This window comes from Taeniopygia guttata, chromosome 1 (genome assembly GCF_048771995.1).
Source record: "Taeniopygia guttata chromosome 1, bTaeGut7.mat, whole genome shotgun sequence".
In the NCBI taxonomy this organism is placed as follows: Eukaryota; Metazoa; Chordata; class Aves; order Passeriformes; family Estrildidae; genus Taeniopygia; species Taeniopygia guttata.
Genome location: NC_133024.1, coordinates 62203089 through 62222548, shown reverse-complemented (window position 1 = coordinate 62222548; position 19460 = coordinate 62203089). Strand labels below are relative to the sequence as shown.

The following is a 19460-nucleotide window of genomic DNA, read 5'->3' as shown; positions in this document are numbered from 1 at the left end:
ACTTCAATTTCACTCTATTTCACTGGTCAAGGCCGAGCCCATCAGTGATGGTGGTGGTGCCTCTGGGATAACAGATCAGAGAAGGGGAGAGAGGGGGCATGGACGGGGACACAGCTGGGTGGGTCTGTCTTGGAACTGTCTGGCATTGGCTCTGTCAAATGTGGGAAGCTTCTGGCAGGTGCCACCCCTGTAGCTCCTCTCGGCTACCGAAACCCTGCCACACAAACCCAATACATGTATAAATGATCCTTGAAAGGCATGGGAAACATTTAGCTATGATAAATAGTTGAGACTTTAGTTCGTGCAATTATTAATCCCCTGAAAATTCTTTGAGACTGAACTTTTGCCTTGTTTCAGTGAAAAGAGTTTTTTATATGGCTCTGTATGTGTGAAAGGAAGAAAATGTATTCATGAATAAGGACAAATTTTCTGTCAGAGATACGCTCTTGCTTCAGAGAGCGCTATGAGCAATGTCAAGTCTGGGCTCTGTTCTGGTAATAAATAGACACAAGAAAGATGTGGCAAGAGAGTGCACAGTTGCTCTTGGCAGAGTTCTCCTGGGGAAGCTGTCCCGGACTACGTCCCTGTAATAAATAATATTAGGAATAATATACAAGGAAAGCTTTAGGAAATCTGTAGTTCTGATGTAGAGCCAGTTCATACATCACCTCCCCTATAGGCAAACCACAAGTGTGTGTCCGTGGAGGGAGGGGCGGTTCGTGTCCGGCAAACGAGGCTGCTGCCGCTCCCGAAGGGCGCTGCAAACGCCACTCCTCCGGCGGGGCGGGAGCGGGGCGGCTCCTCCCGCGGTCGGGCGCGCTCCGGAGGCGGCTGAGCGCTCGCAGGTACGGCGTCCCCCCGCCGCCCCCGGCCGCTACCGGGGCTGGGGCCGGCCGAACCGAGCCAGGCCGAGACGAGGCGGGCCGGGCCGGGCCGAGCAGACCCGCAGGGCAGGCCCCGGCGAGGGCTGGCGGCCGGCGCGTCCCGTCGCCATGGGGACGCGGGGCCGCAGCGCTGCATCCCCGCGGGCGGCCCGTCCGCGCCGGGTCCGCCGCGGCGCTCGGGGCAGGCGCCGCTGCCCGGGCTGGCCCCGCCGCCCTCCCCGGAGCCCCTGTGCCCGGCGCTGCCCTCCGGGGCGGCGGGAGGCCGGGCTGTCCCCTGTGGGTGTGGGGCTGAGCCCGGGCGGAGCGCATCCCTGTCCCCTGCCCGGGCATCTGTCCCCAGTGCCGCTTCTCACCTGTGGCTGCCGACAGGAGCCGGCTCGGACCCAGACACCGAAATCCCAGACGTCCCAGGGTCGCCCTGCTGGCCCTGCCGCTGGCCCTCGGAGGCTGCCAGCGATGGAGCCTGTTGCAGAGCTTGCCTGGCGGGGAACGTCTGGTATCGGAGCAAATCTCCCTTGCTAAAGTTCAGGATAACTAATACGAACAGTTTTGTAGTGTTTGCTCGTATTTAAGTATGCAGGTTTGCCAGTGGAACCACTGCAAGTACCCAGTGACTTCAGTGCTCCTCACAGAGGTTTCCACACTATCGCTGATGGCCGACTTCACTTGGCCATGGTCTCCTGACACGTCTCATTTTGTGAGATCTGGCTGTACTAGTGTGATCACACTGTACTGGTGTGATCCAACGGACAACTTTAGATCACACTAGTATTAACTAAATCAATATGGAATATATTTTTCCATTAAAAGATCAATTACACAGTATTGTTCCATTCACAAAATAATGACGCATTTTATAAAATCATACACAGTACTCTGTACTTCCTTACTTCTACTTTTTATAATCCTACACAGTACTCTGTACTGCCTTCCCGTGCATTAACTTTACGGTACACTATGTTTTTCTTTATGAGACACTCATAAACTTTCTGCTTATTAAAAGTTAAAATCTGCAATAATTTGCATACTTCCAGAACATGATATTTTTAGGAAGAATCAACAGCAGTAATGTTATAAAAAGTAATAAAAATGACAGTCCTAAAAAGTAGTGCCTATTTCAGTAGCACCAACTCAGATGTTAAAGTACTACGTGCAGTACTAATGTGGGGAATTTTTATTTTAGCCGCTGCTCTAAGAAAAATACATCATGGATAAATACGAACTCATTAAACAAATTGGAGAAGGATCGTTTGGCAAAATATTCTTGGCAAAAGGAAAAATGGATAATGAGCCTTGTGTTATCAAAGAGATCAATTTAACTAAGGTAAAACAACAAAACCTGAATTATATTTACCAGATTGTGCTACTTGCATTTAGGTGGGTATGAACGTAGGTTATTTTTTTTCTCCTTTGTAGTTCCATCTCAATTATATAGGGCTAAGCTTTCCAAAGACTATATCCTTTGCAAATTTATTATTTTAAAAGCATAGATGAAATACACATATTTTGATCTTTTGATAAAAGTCTTTGCCTTTTAGTGTATTTTTTTCCTTTTCAAAGCATCTTTCTGCCTACAATGTGTGGCACTGCCTAATTCAAATTCTGTAATAGTTGATTCAACTGCAATGAAAATATTGCCACTAAAGTAGCAAATCACAATTCTGTGGTAAATTTCTCTAAGCTTTTTAATTTCCTTGTTTCCTACATCCATATTTTTGCTCATGAGTAATTCACAATGGAGTCTTTCCAATTCTTATTTATGTTTATGGCAGTTCAATTAATCTTGTCTGATTTTAAGTTTCTATTCTGTTGCTGTCAGCAATTGAGCTGCTTGCCCAGATACCCTTACAAGGAGAACAAGATAATTAAGTCTTTTAAGGAACCTGTTGATCACATGTGGTTTCAATTTCTGATTTAGAACGAGCTCATTTGAAACTTCTGCCTTCCTTCCCACTGACTGCAGAGGCACCTTAGAGTGTTGGGAGAATACTACAGCTGGATCTGGTTCCATGAAGGCATTTAAAATCTCAGTGATTTCAATACAGGGGTTTTAACAGTCAATTTCAATGAGTGCCTACATGCTTTTGACAGGTCTGTTGCTATTCTGGGCCACCCCAGTGAATTTCTAATATATTAGACAATTACAGTAGAAGAATGAGTTCTAGAAAGGGCTTACGTCTTCCAGATTCAAACCTGGAAAAGCTGATACATGAGTAATGACGGCTAAATGAAAAAATGAATAACTTCTCTCTCTGCTCGTGACCAATAAAGCCCATGCATTTCTAATCTTAGATTTTGATGTACAACTAGAAGAATGGCTTTTAATGAAATGTTACTGTGAACCCCACTTGTTCAAGAATCAGAAGCTGGAGACAGAAAATTGCTACTTTGGCGTCAAACAATTTTTCTTTTTAATATTGTAGAGTGTGTTTTATTCAGTTTCTGATTTTTGAATCTTTAAGGATTACATTTCAAAAATATTTCTTAAGAATGAGGGTTACAATACATTACAAGAGGACATTTTGAAGGATAGACACTCAGAGAAATTAATTTTTAGGTAGTACTGATTAATATACCATCATAATAAACTAAATAGTAGTTTTCCATTAATGTAGCAGGGCAAGGAGCTTGCCTGAAATGTTACAAGAACATTTGTAACATAGCAGTAAAATGAAGGATTTTTTCCTTCTTTTTCTTTGATCTTTTGACATCATCCATATTAGCATTACAGAGTCATCTACATCCATACTCTTCAAATTCTTAAAGGAATTCTTTAACTTTAGAGTTTAAATTCTTTAACTTGTTTAAAGGCATACATTTGCCTGTTTGTAAAATGTTGAAATTGTGTTTGACTTTAGCATTGTTCCAATATACTTTCAAACATACACTGCAAATCTTTTTAAATGTTATAGATACATCATATTTTATAATATTTCTACATTGTCTTGGTACATGGTATTTTGTATTAGTGGGAATAGTTTGGTAATGATGTAACTATTTTTGAAAATGGTTACATATATCATTGCTAGCATTTACTTTCTTAATTCTTTGTAGATGCCTGTGAAAGAAAAAGAAGCCTCTAAGAAAGAAGTAATTCTGCTGGCCAAGATGAAGCATGCAAACATTGTAACCTTCTATGCTTCTTTGCAAGGTTGACTTTCAACATTTCTGTTTTAATTGTGGTGAAAGGAGTGGAAGGCAGAAAACCTACGTTGTTAGTGTTGGCCACCCTTAGCCCTGTCCCTAATGCCTTACTTAAACATGGGAAAAGGTCTCAACTCCAAGAAATGACAGGAAGCATCAAATTCAGGCATCACTTGCGTTTTTCACATGTGTGAGTGGGTACTTGGCATGAATCCTAGATCCTGAGGTGTCTCTACTGTCCAAGTTGAACTTTAGTCTTGATTTTTTATGGGAGTCCAGAGTTTATTGGGGATTTTCTAGGAGTTTCAATATAAGAGAGCTTTTGATTATAGCAAGGAATAGGCTGATCAAATAGGACAAAAGGCTGATGAAATAGGCAAGAAATAGAGTAATCATTTCATCTGATCTAAATTTGGGTTCCTCATGTTTTGTTTATCCGCATAACATACATATGACATTATATGATTATGATACATACATCATATATGCATGCACACATATTCACATACTTATGTATGCATACACATACACACAGACAAAACAGGCAAGCACAAAAAGAGGCCATTAAATAGAAATGCAATCTGTTAGTCCATCTGAAAATATCTTTCAGCATCTGGAATGTAAAAACAGTATTGGCATTTCATACCTTGATATAGGACTGTCTTTCCAGTGATCCAATATCAATCTCATAATGCTGTGTTGGCCTTTTTTCTTCAGATGTATTTTGAATCGTCACTCAAGGATAAAGAATTCTTCCAGCCTGAAAGAGATAAAAGGAATTCTATTCACCATGAAAGCTAATTCCCTGTATTTATTTTTTCTCTGGCATCTGCCATAAGCAGTGCTTTATGTCATAAAAGCTATAGTTGCAGTTTCTGTTCAAATTGTTCTCTGTGACCAGGACTGTAAATATTTTAGGGGACATGTAAATCAGATAGTCTTCTAACCCCAGAGAGGTAAGAATAGGTTGAATTTTTCTGTTAAGCAGGCCCTGCTGTTTATTTTTGCTTTTTGGAATATTGTCTACCTTTAACTTTTTCCCTAAGCCTTGCTGCATACTTAGTTATTGGCAAAAAACCTGACCTTTGAAGCATTCTGCTAAGTTTCCTGTAAGAACAACTGTCAGTGGGGTCTCTTGTGGATTTCCTAATGTGTTTAGTATTTTGCTGAATCTCCATTTAAATATACTTTCACATCTAATTTTTGCATCAGGTTTCACTGGAAGCATCCATTTGGAGGAGTAGGTAGAGGTTAACTGTTACCTTTGGAAAGAAGGACTGTAAAAATAAATTGTTGCTTGTGGTAAGATAGGGACAGGCGGAGCGGAAGATTACCGGAATGTCACGGAAAAGATAGGCCCCTTCCCCCCTTCTCTCTCCCCTGCTTATCTAGTTAACCCCAAGAGTCCCAGAAGAATGTAGCCACACCTGTTCTGGTAAATTTCCACTACCCACTGTCCCTGAAACCCCCAGCCCCCCTCTGACGTAGCAAAGACCCCCAAACCTATTTAAACCCATAAGATAAGATAATAAACGCTTTCGACCGTCCACCAAATTGGTGCCAGCGTGTGTCGTTAGTCCGAGTAGCCCGGGTGAAGCCGGGCTGCCGTGCTGTCTTCTTGTAACCAGGTCGCCGTTGTCTTTTATAAAGGCAACATCTGGTGCCGAAGCCCGGGACAAAATTCGCCCGGTGGACGGGTTTCACCTGGACAGAAGCAGCGGCCAGGACGGTGGAACCGTACCCAGGCGTAGGGGAGACGTCCCCGGACCCGCGAGCGTCATAGGCAGCGTCGCCTGGGTCGTAAGTATGAGGCAATGGAATATCGCATTTAAGCTCAGGGACTTTTATCTTGCTATAGCAAGGCTGCCTGAGCTTGGAGCAGCCGAATGCTCAGTGGATGCCATGCATCCGGGGATATGGGAACAGTATACAGCCACGCTAGCCAGAGAGGCAAAATCCTCAGGCGAAAGCGTTACGGCACAGAGCAAGGTAAAAAAAACCCCGCGCAAAGCAATAGAAAAGCAGGAGACGCGGAGTGCAGCACATATGTGTTTATTAGTCAAACCCGAGCTCGGGGGGGGGGCAAAAGCGCAGACCGTCCCTGAGGAGAGCCCACCCGGAACCGGAGACCCGAGAAAGCTCAGCGCGACAGCCCCTTCCCCGGATCGGAGCCCGGCCCGGCCCCGCCGGGGAGCGGAGCCCAGCCCGGCACAGAAGACCGTTCCCGCCGGAGCCCGGGGCGGCGCGTTCCGGGCGCCGCGGCCCCGCTTCCGCCGGAGCGCGCTCCGAGCGCCGCGGCCCCGCTCCCGCCGCAAATCGGACCCACCCGCGGCTCCGCGCCGCTTCCCCGCCGGCGTGCCGAGCGGAGCAGCGCCGAGCCCCGCCGCGGGGGCCCCCCGAGACGCCCCCGCCGCGGAAGACCCCCGGGAAACCCCCGCCGCAAAAAAGCCCCGAAAAGCCGCGGCTTGCCGACACGTCCCGCCGCCGCCGCCGGTCAGAGATCCGCGGTCAAAAGCGCAGCCGCGCGCGAGGCGCTCTTGGCGAGAGCCGGCGGGAGAGACCGGAGTCGCGGGGGCCGCGGCTCGGGGAGAATCCCCGGCCGCGCGGCCATGCGGCCGTTTTGAAAATGGCGCCGGGTGCCGCGGAGGGGGGCGGAACCCGGGCGGTCCCGGCGCGAAAACTCGGACACCGCGCGATCTCAGAAACGCGCGCGCGCGGGAGAAAGGGGCGGAGAGCGGCTCGGAGCACAGAGCCAATCAGCGGCCGCGCCGGGAGCCGCCACCATATAAGGCAAAAACCACCCCCCGCAGGGGGCGCGGCGAGCCAGGGGGGCGGGAGCGGCGCCTCCCCCGCGGGGAGGAGCGAGCCCGGGGCCGAACAAAACGGCGCGGGGCCCCGGAAGTACGCTGGCATTTCATTTCCGGCGCGGAGCCTGGCAACAGCGCTACCGACCCCTCCGAGCCGGCGGGAGCCAGCCCAAACTCCGAAACAAAAGATACGGAACCAGCACAGCTTAAAACAAAACCAAATAAAGTTCTAAGCCGCACCGAAAAGCGGTCACAATACCCCTTAGAGCTGCGACAAAAAAGAGCATCTCGCCAAAAAATACAGGTCCCAACCCCCGGACACACAAAGAGCGCGCGGGCGGGGGGGGGGCGCGCGGGCAGGGGGGGAGCGCGCGGACGAACCCAGCCCCCTCCCACCGCAAGCGGCGCGCGCGCCGCAGGGTCAGCAAGAGACGCCCCGATACGGGACCCCGGAGTAGCCCTAGCCATGAAAGTGGGGAGAAAGCCCCCAGGGATGTGGGGGACGTGCTGCCTCTGTGGCAGTCAGAACCCCCATGTGGTAAGACCATGAGAGCCACTGCTGCACACCACTGCTAACAACCGAACTTGACCCTCAAAACAAAACTAATGAGAAGCTATGAGTTCTGTTTGCAGGGCACGCTTGTGAACCATCCCAGTAACACACACACCCCTGCTCCAGAAAGAAATAACAGACCACCAAACTGCCAGACAACACCTAAAAATCCCACGGTGGTGAGATCTAATAAATACCCCATCCTTCATGTTCCACATAGCCAGCCTGTTTAGAAGCTATTTTACTAACCCTAAATAAAACCAAATCAAACCTAACTAACCCCTATTAGTTTTACTATGATATTAAACCCCCTTTTCTACGAAAGCGATGCTTTAAATACCCCCTTCAGTTACTCCACAGCCAATGTCCCCCACCAGTGCAAATGAGACACCCCCCACAGAAGACCAATAAGTAAATAGTCCCATCCACATTTGAAATGTAAGTTTGCCAGAAACCCAAAATAAATCCTTATATATTCCTTACCAAGTTTAATAACTCTATCAACTTCTGTGTTCAAGTTCTGATTGTTTCTAAGGTCCTACATCACTCAGACGGAAAAATATACCATCTTCTCGAAAAACCTAACAGACTCCACAAAAGAGAAATCATCACAGGTATAACTATCGCGATGCTGCTCAGCTTGAGAGCAGCTAGCACCGCCACGGGCGTCTCAGCCATCTCAACCCAGCAGCACGGACTCTCCCAGCTGCAAATGACCATCGACGAAGACCTGCAAAAGATCGAGAAATCCATCTCCTATCTAGAGAAATCAATCTCTTTGCTTTCAGAAGTAGTTTTACAAAATAAGCAAAAACTAAACCTTTTAAAGCCTTCAGCACCTGCCTTAGAAAATCTACCCTGATCTACTAAACCACCCTTTCCTTAACAAGTTACAAGTCTGTACCTCACTCCAATGTCTCTATTTACAACTACCTCATTTTGTATATGATAAAGAGGGGGGAGATGTGGTAAGATAGGGACAGGCGGAGCGGAAGATTACCGGAATGTCACGGAAAAGATAGGCCCCTTCCCCCCTTCTCTCTCCCCTGCTTATCTAGTTAACCCCAAGAGTCCCAGAAGAATGTAGCCACACCTGTTCTGGTAAATTTCCACTACCCACTGTCCCTGAAACCCCCAGCCCCCCTCTGACGTAGCAAAGACCCCCAAACCTATTTAAACCCATAAGATAAGATAATAAACGCTTTCGACCGTCCACCAAATTGGTGCCAGCGTGTGTCGTTAGTCCGAGTAGCCCGGGTGAAGCCGGGCTGCCGTGCTGTCTTCTTGTAACCAGGTCGCCGTTGTCTTTTATAAAGGCAACAGTTGCTGTGTTAATGAATAATACAGGAATGAAGGCAAAATTATGCTTTTCCTTTCAGAAAAGAACAACCTATATATTGTGATGGAATACTGTGATGGTGGAGATTTAATGAAGAGGATAAATATGCAGCATGGAGTGCTGTTTGATGAGGACCAGGTGAAAAACATTTTCTTTAGAGGGAAGAGCATATTATATGAAACACATGGTTTGAATTATTCAATAATAACTGAACTTTTAAAGAAAACTATGGTAATTTTAGTTGGAGTGTAGGAAGGTTTTTTTAGCACTCTTTAAGATCTGAAATTATTTCATTAGCAGTATGATAATGACTTTTTTAATGCCCCCTTCCTCTTATTGCTCTTTGCATCATAGATGTACTTTTTCTTTACATTAGTAATATACCCATTAAACCATGAAGACCTTCTTTTAAATAGTGCTTTTCAATCATGGGGAGGATGTATTATATACAAATTCTTGATTTGTTGGTGCTATTTGCATCATGGCATATCCTCCTTTATACTGAAGTCTGTGGTAAATCTCTCATTCATTTCATTTTGGTCAAAACTTCTCTGATGCCGTTTAAATTGTTAAACCAGCACAGAGAAACTAGCCCAGATATCTGACTGCTTTTGGGCCATGTTCATGTATGTTTTGTTTTGTAAATAGGTGAATATGATAGGTGTTGCAATTCACAGAAGAAGAATTTCCCATTGTTGCTTACTTATTCCTTTATTTTTTTACTAACTCTTAGCTTTCTGAAGGAAATTGTCTTTATGTAGGAATTAGTGGACTGAACTCTGGGGTTATTTAGTCATAAATAAAATCTACTTTTTCAGGAACAATAAAATTTTGCTTAGAAACCAAGTAGATACTATACAACCTGCTAGTGGAAATATACTTTAAGGCATAACATTGAAGATAAAAAAAAGTATTGTGAATTTTTTTTTTTTGCTTTAGTAGTAAAAGAGGAACTACTCGGTGGAGAAGTCAGTTGAAAGTTAATTACTGGTTCAGTAATAATGAATTTTAAGATCCTATTGGGAGTCATACTAAAGGCAGTGAGAACATGAAAGAAAATAAAGAGAAGACAAACCCACAGATGATGAAAGGAGAGAACCAACACACAAATCCCTTGACAATGTCACAGAATAATACATATCCAAAGCAAGGCGAAAGAAATACAGATAGAAGAATGAATTATAGAAACTAAAGATACATCTGCCGATCAAAGTAATGAAAGCAAAGTTTCCCAATTTAACATAATAGTGTTAAAATATCTTTATATTTTCAAATGTATTTCTGAGAAAGCCTTATTTGTGGCATCAGCCCTAATCAGGAAATTATCCATTTAATGTCAAGCATTGCTAAATAGAAGATTATTGCTTGAATCAAAGTCTTTAATGTGTGTGAGTTTTCCTATATAGAGAAGCATATCAACAGGTTGTAGTTTTGTTTCTGGATTTAGTCCAAAGGCCCTTATTTAAGAAGATATATGTATGTTGGAAGTTAAATATATGTTTAAAAGCTGTACTGGGTCAAGGATAAAGGATAAACACATGCACTTACTTATTACACAGGTTTCTTCATGGCTCGCTTCTTTCCTTCTTTCACCACATTTTCAGTCCTTCATCTTTTTTTTTTTTTTTTTTTTTTTTTGGTTTCTGGATCACATTCAGTAGGACTACAAGTACTACAGCTGGGTGGTATGACTTCCATCACTGAGGATTAAGAAGCCACTTCCCAATCCAGTCTTAGTTATTTGCATTTCCTCACTTCTTAAAGAAGGTCTATTATTCTTACTTTCCTTTGGCATGATTCTTCAGTCCTTGTTCAAGTGCATGTCCTGGCACAGTCAGGGAAAATTTGATGGTGATAAGGGAAGTAGGGTAGGTATCTATTTTCATTTAGTTTAGTGATAGCTTTAAATGGAAAGGAAAAATCTATGGCATTAACTTTTAAAATACCTTTTTTACTGTTTCACATTGTGTATGTCTTATATATTTTGGATTTTGTTGTTGTCTTGTTTTATATATTTCAGTAAGATGCCCCATTAGAGTCACACAAATACATAGGTATCTACCTCTGTAAATTTCATTGCAGATTCTCAGTTGGTTTGTGCAGATCTCCTTGGGCTTGAAGCATATTCATGACAAGAAGATTTTGCACAGAGATGTAAAAGCACAGGTAGTAAAACTGGTACTGGAGAGGGGGTTATTTTGTCCTATGAAACATGTGCTTGAGAAGTCCTGCTGTCTTTCATTATCACATACTATTTTTGGGTTAATTTGCAGAACGTTTTTCTTAGCAATAATGGAAAGGTAGCAAAGCTTGGGGACTTCGGCATAGCAAGACAGTTGAACAGGTAAGCTTGGTTTTTAATCAGTCTGTGACCTACACTAAACAGAAATGTTTGTGAACGTCCAGAATGCAGCCTGAACATGCAAATTGTTTGTGGATTGTACTTGCTGAAGGGGTCTGGGATACAAAGGGTCTGACACTACATTTTCTCCTATCATCCTAAATCATGCCATTCTGCATGGAACCATAGATCTGTTTCTGGAGACACAGTTCCTGCTCATGCAACTGTTGGTAATAACTTCTGCTACCTCATAAAAACAAAAGTGAAGAACATTTAAAACTAAAGAGAGAGTAAAGGAAGAGAATTTGGACATATATTGTGTGTCCTCCAAGACAAAACCTATGTTAATTTTTTAAAAATACCCAGAATGACCACCTGGGCCTCAGAACATAGCATGGCTGGCCTTTTATCTGTATTGTTCTCCCAAAAGAGGAGGCCTTATATTTAATGACTCTGGGGACAAGGTTGGCCTATCCTGTGTAGTGGCCAGGTATGGCCAAAACATACCAGGGTGCATGATAACAACAGGAAAATGCTTAGATTTGATCTCTTGCTGTGCTTTTGGATTATCTTTGACAGAACTCAACTCTCAGCATGTAAACTACTGATGCCTAAAATGCCTTCCTTTGGAAGTATTCTGAGCATAGTTGCTTTAAGGATTACTTAGGAGAAGGATTGCACAGGAGAACAGGACCCAACAGATGGGAAGTACACCTCAGAATTTGAATGTCCAAGACATGAATTTAAAAAATTATGTAATAGGTTTATACAACAATATAATTGGAGCTTAACAGTACTTTTCCTCCTGTAACCAGTGAATTAAGTTTCTGTGGTGAATTGACACTGTCTGGATGTCAGGTGTCCACAAAAGCTCTGTTACTCAGCTCTACAGAAGAGAGAAAATGAAATGAAAAGTCTCATGGGCCAAGATGAGGACAGGGAATTGCTGTGCTTTCCATTGAAGTGCAAACACTCTCCACTATTAAAATAGTGGCTCACTTTACACAGAGCTGGGAATGCTGTAGGTTTTCGTGGAGTGTTCCATTATTCATCTATTTGGAGAGCAGAAGTAATGTCCCCATTTTTTAACCTGTGGCAGAGAAGTCTCTAGTTCAGTTGTTTGTCAACTGTTTGAGAGAGTAAGCCTTTCTGTTCATTGTGTTTCATTAGTACTACAGAATTTGCCCATACCTGTGTAGGGACCCCCTATTACCTTTCACCTGAGATATGTGAAAATCGACCATACAACAACAAAACGTAAGTCTCTGTCTTTTCTTCCTATGTGTGTGAGGATGTGCAGGCATGAAAGAACTCATTTTAGTAATATGGTTTAAATCAGTATTTGTGCAGAGCATGGAAATTTCTCATGGTCACCCTTTGTGAAGTTTTGTATTATTGTGTACAATTATTAGATGCATCATTGTACACAACAACTACCTTATACTATACATCAATGTCAGTAGTATTTTGACTAACAATGTCCGAAATATAGCAATCATGACTTTGCTGTGATTAATCTACAGGCTTAATATAATTATAAATTTTGACTTTATAAAAATACTTTAAACTCTCTTTTAATGCTTCTTGTTAGTAGTGGTGGGAAATGTAAACCAGTATTTTTTCCCTTTGCTTAATCTGCTTCTTCATCAAATGCCAAATGTATCTCATTTCCAAGATGTAATAACCAATGCATCTTTAGAGTTCCAAGTTCATGAATTTTTGATACATTCATTTATTATTTATAAAAACACACTAAAATGAAAGCTGCTAGTTTGGATGCTTTGGAAATTTGCAGTAGCCAGTTGCAGGAAAGACAAATAGGTCTGAGGCTTACCACGAAATATCAGATGAGAAGCACTACAAAGTCAGGAAGTGAGTGGGCCTGGACCCCCTTCTCCATGTGTGGAATGTGATCAACACCAAATGTTCAGGAGCTCAGAGTAGCATCCCAGCTCTGAGGTGCTATTCAGAGAACTTTACTCTTGTATTGTCTCCTCAGCTGTCAAATCAGATTTGTCCTTCACCCTGCTAGAAGTATTAAGCAGCCTTCTTGTATCGTGTGCCTTTTCCAATTACAATGATAAAACCTAATTAGATACCATAGAACCATTGGTGCCACAACTAAAAATAAATTTCTAGTTGTTTTTTTTTTTTTAGTGCATCTTAAGAAAAAAAATGTTGCACCTGTCTGTGACAGAATAATGGTAATAAATTTGGGAGCTGAGAACAGGTACTGATTACATGGATGAAACTATTATAGACTTTTCACTAAAACTTTAATTACTTCTTGTTCACAGAGATATTTGGTCTCTTGGCTGTGTGCTTTATGAGCTATGTGCACTAAAGCATCCTGTAAGTACTGTACAATCAGCTCATTATCATATTATTAGAAAATATAGCGGTCACCTTGCAAAGCCTGTAGTAGTAATAGTATTCACAGTCAGCTACAAGAGTTATTTTAATCTTATTTATTGATATTAAAGAATGACTGCTAGTATTTAACTTTTCATATTGTATCTGTTTTGTGCATAATAAAATAAAAAGTATTATGTTGTATTTCTATTACTTACATAAGCATGTACTTTGAACATATATTTGCTCTTTAAAAATTACTAAACTTTTTCAGTAAAGATGAACAATGGAAAGAATTAAGGTTAGGCTTAGGTATATAATTTTACTCATTTCTTTTTTAAAATACCAGCCTATACTTATTAAAGAACCTAAACCCCACATTTCCCCAGAAGATGGTTTGAGTCTCTGGAAGAATTTTCCTAAAGGAAATGTATTTTGTTTGAAAGCACATTTATGTCAGAAAATAGCTGAGATAGCATCTTCAGGAAGTTGTATTGTCCTCAGCCTGATCTGAGCTTCAGGTAATCCTCAGCCTTTGACTGTTATATGGAAAAGGGAACACAGCAGAAACTAATCTTGACAACAGGAAAAGGATCAGATTCCTGGGACCAGCAGATGTTTACTTTTTGCTGAGCTTGGATGTGGGAGAAGGTAGAGCTGCACTAATAGAGCAATTGTGCTGAACTAGGAGCAAGGAGAATACTGCTGAGAAAACCTGCTGATTTCACCAAGTGGCAAAATATGAGACATTACTTTGTATGAATATTAGGTGTTTTATTCTGTATTGCTGCCCACTGTTTCAGTGTGAGGGCAGTGACTCAATGCACATGTAGACAGGAAATTAAAGTGAAGCTAAGGTAAATTCAATTCTACCACCTTCAAAATAGCACATAAATAAAAGGGTGATTTTAGAAAGAACTTGTTTTTTTTTTGCCTAAGGCCCTAAAATCTATATCGGTGCTGGCTTCTTAAGAGATATAGTGAACTGAGAGGGCTGAATTATCTGATTGGCATCACTTGTTAAAAGATCAGGATTTTATCTTCATTCTGGAGGGAGTACAGAATGCAGAGGCTTTTGGGTGAAGTGGGGTTTTGAAGGGGAACCCTATGAAGACAATATGTATGTAGATCTCTTTTAAATAGCTTTTGGCAAAACACATTTCATTCTGGAAAGACAGGCTTCTGTGTTACTGTCTGATAGCAGAGGGTGAATAAAACTCTTCCAGGTACAAGTCATTAGACCTTTTAGTTGTGCAGCTGAAACCAGGAGAACGTAACCAGAAAACACAATCAGAGAGTGGTTATATTAATTTTCTGCAGAAAACCATGGCTAGCAAGGAAGGATTTGTGGAGGAATTCCACAGCATGGGGCTTCTTCCCCCTACTCCTCTCTGTGAGACCCTGTCTGGAGTGCTGCATCCAGCTCTGCAGCCCCCAGAAAAGGAAGGACATGGACCTCTTAGAAGGAGCCCAGAGGAGGGCCACAAAAATGATCAGAGGGCTGAAGCACCTCCCCTACAAAGACAGGCTGAGAGAGCTGGAGTTGTTCAGCCCGGAGAAGAGAAGGGTCCAGGGAGACTTAGAGCAGTTTTCCTGTGCTTAAAGGGGGCCTGAAAGAGATGAAGAAGGACTTTTGACGAGGGTATGTGATGATAGGACAAGGGAGAATTACTTTAAACTGAAAGATGGTAAACGTAGATATTAGGAAGAAATCCTTTACTGTGAGGGTGATGAGGCGCTGGCACAGGTTGCCCGGAGAAGCTGTGGATGTCCCATCCCTGACGTGTTCAAGGCCAGGCTGGATGGGGCTCTGAGCAACCTGGTCTAGTGGAAGGTGTCCCTGCCCATGGCAAGGAGGCTGGAATGAGATGATCTTTGAGGTCTCTTCCAGCCCAAACCGTTATATGACTGTGTCAGCAAGTTCCTATTTTCAAGTTGGGGTGTCTAGTCCATCATTCTGAACCAGAAATACTTACTGTCCTCTTTTCATTGTTTTCCCTAATTAAGTTTCAAGGCAATAGTTTGCATGAACTGGTGCTGAAGATTTGCAGAGGGCGTTTTCAGCCAGTGTCTCCTAACTATTCCTATGAGCTGAGGATGTTAATTTCCCAGTTGTTTAAAATATCTCCGAGAGATCGACCATCCATCAATTCTATTCTAAAGAAGCCCTTCTTGCAGAAACTTGTTCTCAGGTATCTGCCCCCTGAGGTGAGTGACTGTGCAGCCTGCTGAGAGAAAATAAGAATGAAAGTAGCATAAACAGTTCTGTCAGATATTGTTTTTTCCGATAGGTAGGACAGGAAGAACTCAGTCACTCTGTGGCACATAGAAAAAGGCCTTCAGCATCTCACTCTAGAGCCAAGCAGATACAAGGTAATGATGATAATATTATGTATCATTAGTTCTGATACAACCGTTGGCTGTAACTTTCTCCAGCAGTCCTTCCTGCACATTTGGATGAAGGGTTTCACCCAAAGCTAAAAGTAAATAGAGGAAAAATCTGCAGGAGCAGTACCTTTCACCCAGGCAATGCACTGCTGTCCTGTTCAGGGAAAGATAGCTTTGACATTAGCTCATCAGCTACAGTCATCTAGAAGAGCTGCCGTAGGAAAGTGCTGAAACATTAATCTTAGTTCTTTAAAAAACAGAATTTCCAAAAGTGAGAGGCTTTGGTCTAGTTTGTGTCCATCACATGAAAAACATCCCTACTGTGTGAAAAAAGTGTAAATCTTGCAAACCATGTTCCATAGTATTTTACAAAACAATAAAAAGGTGTTTTCCAGAGTCTCATAAATTCTATTAAATTGTGAGACAGTGAACTCTATTTTGATGTAGTGCCCATTTATAGACCAGATTAGGTATGCAGTTTATAAGAAAACATGAATGAGACTAAATGTAAGTCTATGAACTGTTGAATACCTGGCGTGTTTCTGGCAGTGTAACTTTGTTCTAATTCTATATTCTTCATTATATCCCAATGGGTCCTCAAATTTATCTTTGGGATGTTAAAACAGTTCTGTGAAAATAACCTATGTAGTTATTTAAAAACACTTTGGACTCCCCTCCTCCCCCTGCCCCCCCCCCCCCCCCCCCCCCAAAAAAAAATATTCATCAGTAGTGTAGGAGCCCATGTTATTTTGAAAATGACTTTTTATGAGGTTTTTCTGCCCACACAAACAATGCCATTTGGACAGAAGCCTAAACAACAAAATAACTTAAGCACTTAAAATCTCTGAAAATTTAATCATAGTTTTAATATATTTTATCTCCCAAACATGATACTCTAACAGTCAATGCTCATGAAAGGTTTAAAACTCACTTTGAAGCTACTTAAGCCAAGAAAGGACACTGCTTTTCATTACTGCATCTAAGATATTTGCAAAATACTAACTGACCAAACTGGAATGGTCTGTACTTGTATCCTCCTACATAAGGAGAAAACTGGTAAGGTATGTTTTTCACTTTTCAGCCTGCCTTTTCAGATTTCACAGGTACTACAACATTGTCTAGTGATTTGTAGAGCATGGAGGGCCTGCGTTAGAAAGGGAATGCCTGAGCAGAGGTGCCCAGAGCCTGTGAATTAGACCTCCTGTTTTCTGTTCTTGGAACTAGCATGAAATCAACACTCCAGTTTTAAAGGTCTCCCTCTTATTCAGTGTGCTGTGCAAAACTATGTGTGGTATGTTGTAAGGTATGGTGATGATGTTGAAAGGATGTAAGGAATGTTTACTAACCCAACCTGTCAGTGTTAGGTGAGGGCAAGCTACTATGGTTTGCAACCACTTGATCATTAATCATGTAGAGAGCGCAGAATGCAATTTTAAAGTCTCTTATTGTTAAAAAGCATATAAACTTCAGAAAACAAGAGTCCAGGACCCAGTTTCTCTGGAATCTGGAATTGTGATGACTTTCAAGAAACAAGAATTATTTCAAAGAAATGCATGGAAGCCTCCTTCAAGAGTACAACAGTCTATTATTCAGGTACTGTGTATCCACATTCTCATATATATATATATATGCACACATACATATATTTATACACACACACACATATGTAATTTTCAGAAAGCAAATGCCTGCACTTAAAAAAATTACTTTAAAAGGCTTAAGACATTAAGATGTGTATTTAGCTTAATGCCTATGCTAAGACAGTAGAGGCTAGTTTGGTCTAGACAGTTAACGTGCCTGAATCCTCAGAAGAGATGTTTTGAAAGCCTAAATGGGAAATACTGAACCTATGCTGCTTTGGTATGGTCCTTTGAAACAAAAGGATTTAGGCATGCTTAGCATTTATGTTTGCACAAAGGCAAATAAGCTCTGTGTTTGCATTTTTTGCCATAGAAGCAAATACACTGATCCTTTACTTCAACCCTTCTGACAGCTCATTCATGGGCAAAATCACCAGTATTCACTGCCATTGCCTCAGATACTTGTTACTGACAGCCTTCTCCCAGATGCAAGCCTAGTTTTTCACAACCACTTTGTCTCTCGCTTGTTTTCCACCCCCTCCTTTCCTCAGGCAGGGTATCAGCTGTATGCTATGCCCAGCTTCTTTCTTAGCATCACTGCACACATTTGTGTTTATCTTTAAGAGCATGCAGTAGTACCTTGAATACTGGTGAACATAAGCACAGCACACTTAGGATCTGGGAGCCCCCAGATCTGCACACTGCAGTTACATGAGCTTAACTGCTGATAGGGAATGTGGAATTCCCAAAACTGCACCCATCAAGACATCACTAACACTGACTATGACTAATAGTGGCCCTATGTGGAACACAGGACTTCGTTTTCCTCACAGTTACATTTGTGCCAATGCAAATCCAGAGATGGATTAAGTTGGAAAGGTGGTTTCCTTTCACTGTGCACTGCTATAATCAAAGGCAGAATTTTGTCCACAGTGTTGTGACCTACACTGGGAACATTTCCACATTCTTTCAACATCCAAATAAACACTGTGCAGGGTTTCAGGGACACTTGCATAGTGACATACTTTAAAGATGTTGTTTCAGGATTCACAGAATCACAGAATGGTTGAGGTTGAAAAGGATTTCTGGTCATCACCTTGTGCACACCCCTGCTCAGGCAGGGTCATCTAGATCCAGTTGTCCAGGACTATGTCTAGTTGGCTGATGAATATGTCCAAAGATGGAGACTCTAAATCCTGTTTGGGAAACCTGTGCCTCACCCTGAATCACCCTCCCTCACAGTGAAAAATATATTTTCTGATGTTCAGAGGGAACCTTCTGTGTTTCAGTTTTTGCCCATTGCCTCTGGTTCTGTCACTAGGTACCAGTGGAAAGAAAGTCTGACTCCATTCTCTTTGCACCCTCCCTTCAGGGCACCTACAGCCATTGATAAGATCCCACCTTCAGGCTAAACAGTCTGAGCTATTTTAGCCTTTCCTCGTAGGAATAATGCTCCAGGCCTTTCACTGGACTTTTTCAAGTTTTTAACTGTCTCTTTTGTTCTGGAGAGCTCAGAATTAGACACAACATTTCATGTGTGGCCTCACAAGTGCTATTGCAAAAAGATCACCTCCCTTGACCTGCTGGGAATACTTTTGCCAATGCAGGCCAGGATGTCATTCACCTTTTCAGCATGGGCACATTGTTGGCTAATGGTCAACTTGCTGTTCACTAGGCCCCAACTTCTTCTTCTCTGCCAAGCTGCTTCCCAGCTGGATGGCTCCCAGCATGTGCAGGGTGCAGGACTTTGCACTTCCATTGCTGAACTCCATGAAATTTCTGTCATCCCATTTCTCCAGCCTTTTGTGGTCCTTTTGGATGGCAGTACAACCCTCTGGTGTATCAGCCACTCCTCCCAGTTTGGGTTATCAGCAGACCTGCTGAGAGTGCACTCTGGCCCCTCTGCCCCGTGATCTAAATCATTAGTGAAGGTGTTGAACTCTAGTTACTGGCCTTCAACTGTGCTTCACCCTGTGATCACTACCCTCTGGGCCACTTTTCAAGCAATTTCACCTGCATACTCATCCTGCCCTCAATTCATCAGCTTCTTTATGAGGATTTTATGGCAGACA

The 19460-nt window shown here is 42.6% G+C and overlaps 1 protein-coding gene across 11 annotated transcripts in view; it reads left to right on the top strand.

Annotated features, from left to right (window-relative positions):
- Positions 1-726: 726 nt before the first annotated feature.
- The window catches only part of NEK5 (NIMA related kinase 5), a 28530-nt gene continuing 9796 nt past the window's right edge, over positions 727-19460 (top strand). For 6 of the 11 annotated variants that reach the window (XM_072929473.1, XM_072929468.1, XM_072929464.1 and 3 more), the window contains exons 1-11: positions 731-845; positions 2068-2208; positions 3939-4035; positions 8768-8865; positions 10810-10893; positions 11001-11071; positions 12239-12325; positions 13366-13420; positions 15428-15628; positions 15712-15793; positions 17265-17401. In XM_072929473.1, the coding sequence (XP_072785574.1) occupies positions 2092-2208; positions 3939-4035; positions 8768-8865; positions 10810-10893; positions 11001-11071; positions 12239-12325; positions 13366-13420; positions 15428-15628; positions 15712-15793; positions 17265-17401 (1029 nt within the window). In that variant the 5' untranslated portion in view covers positions 731-845; positions 2068-2091. Of the gene's footprint in view, positions 846-2067; positions 2209-3938; positions 4036-8767; positions 8866-10809; positions 10894-11000; positions 11072-12238; positions 12326-13365; positions 13421-15427; positions 15629-15711; positions 15794-17264; positions 17402-19460 lie in introns of those variants that run through there. The other 5 variants (XM_072929449.1, XM_072929457.1, XM_072929486.1 and 2 more) reach the window with 4 other exon arrangements.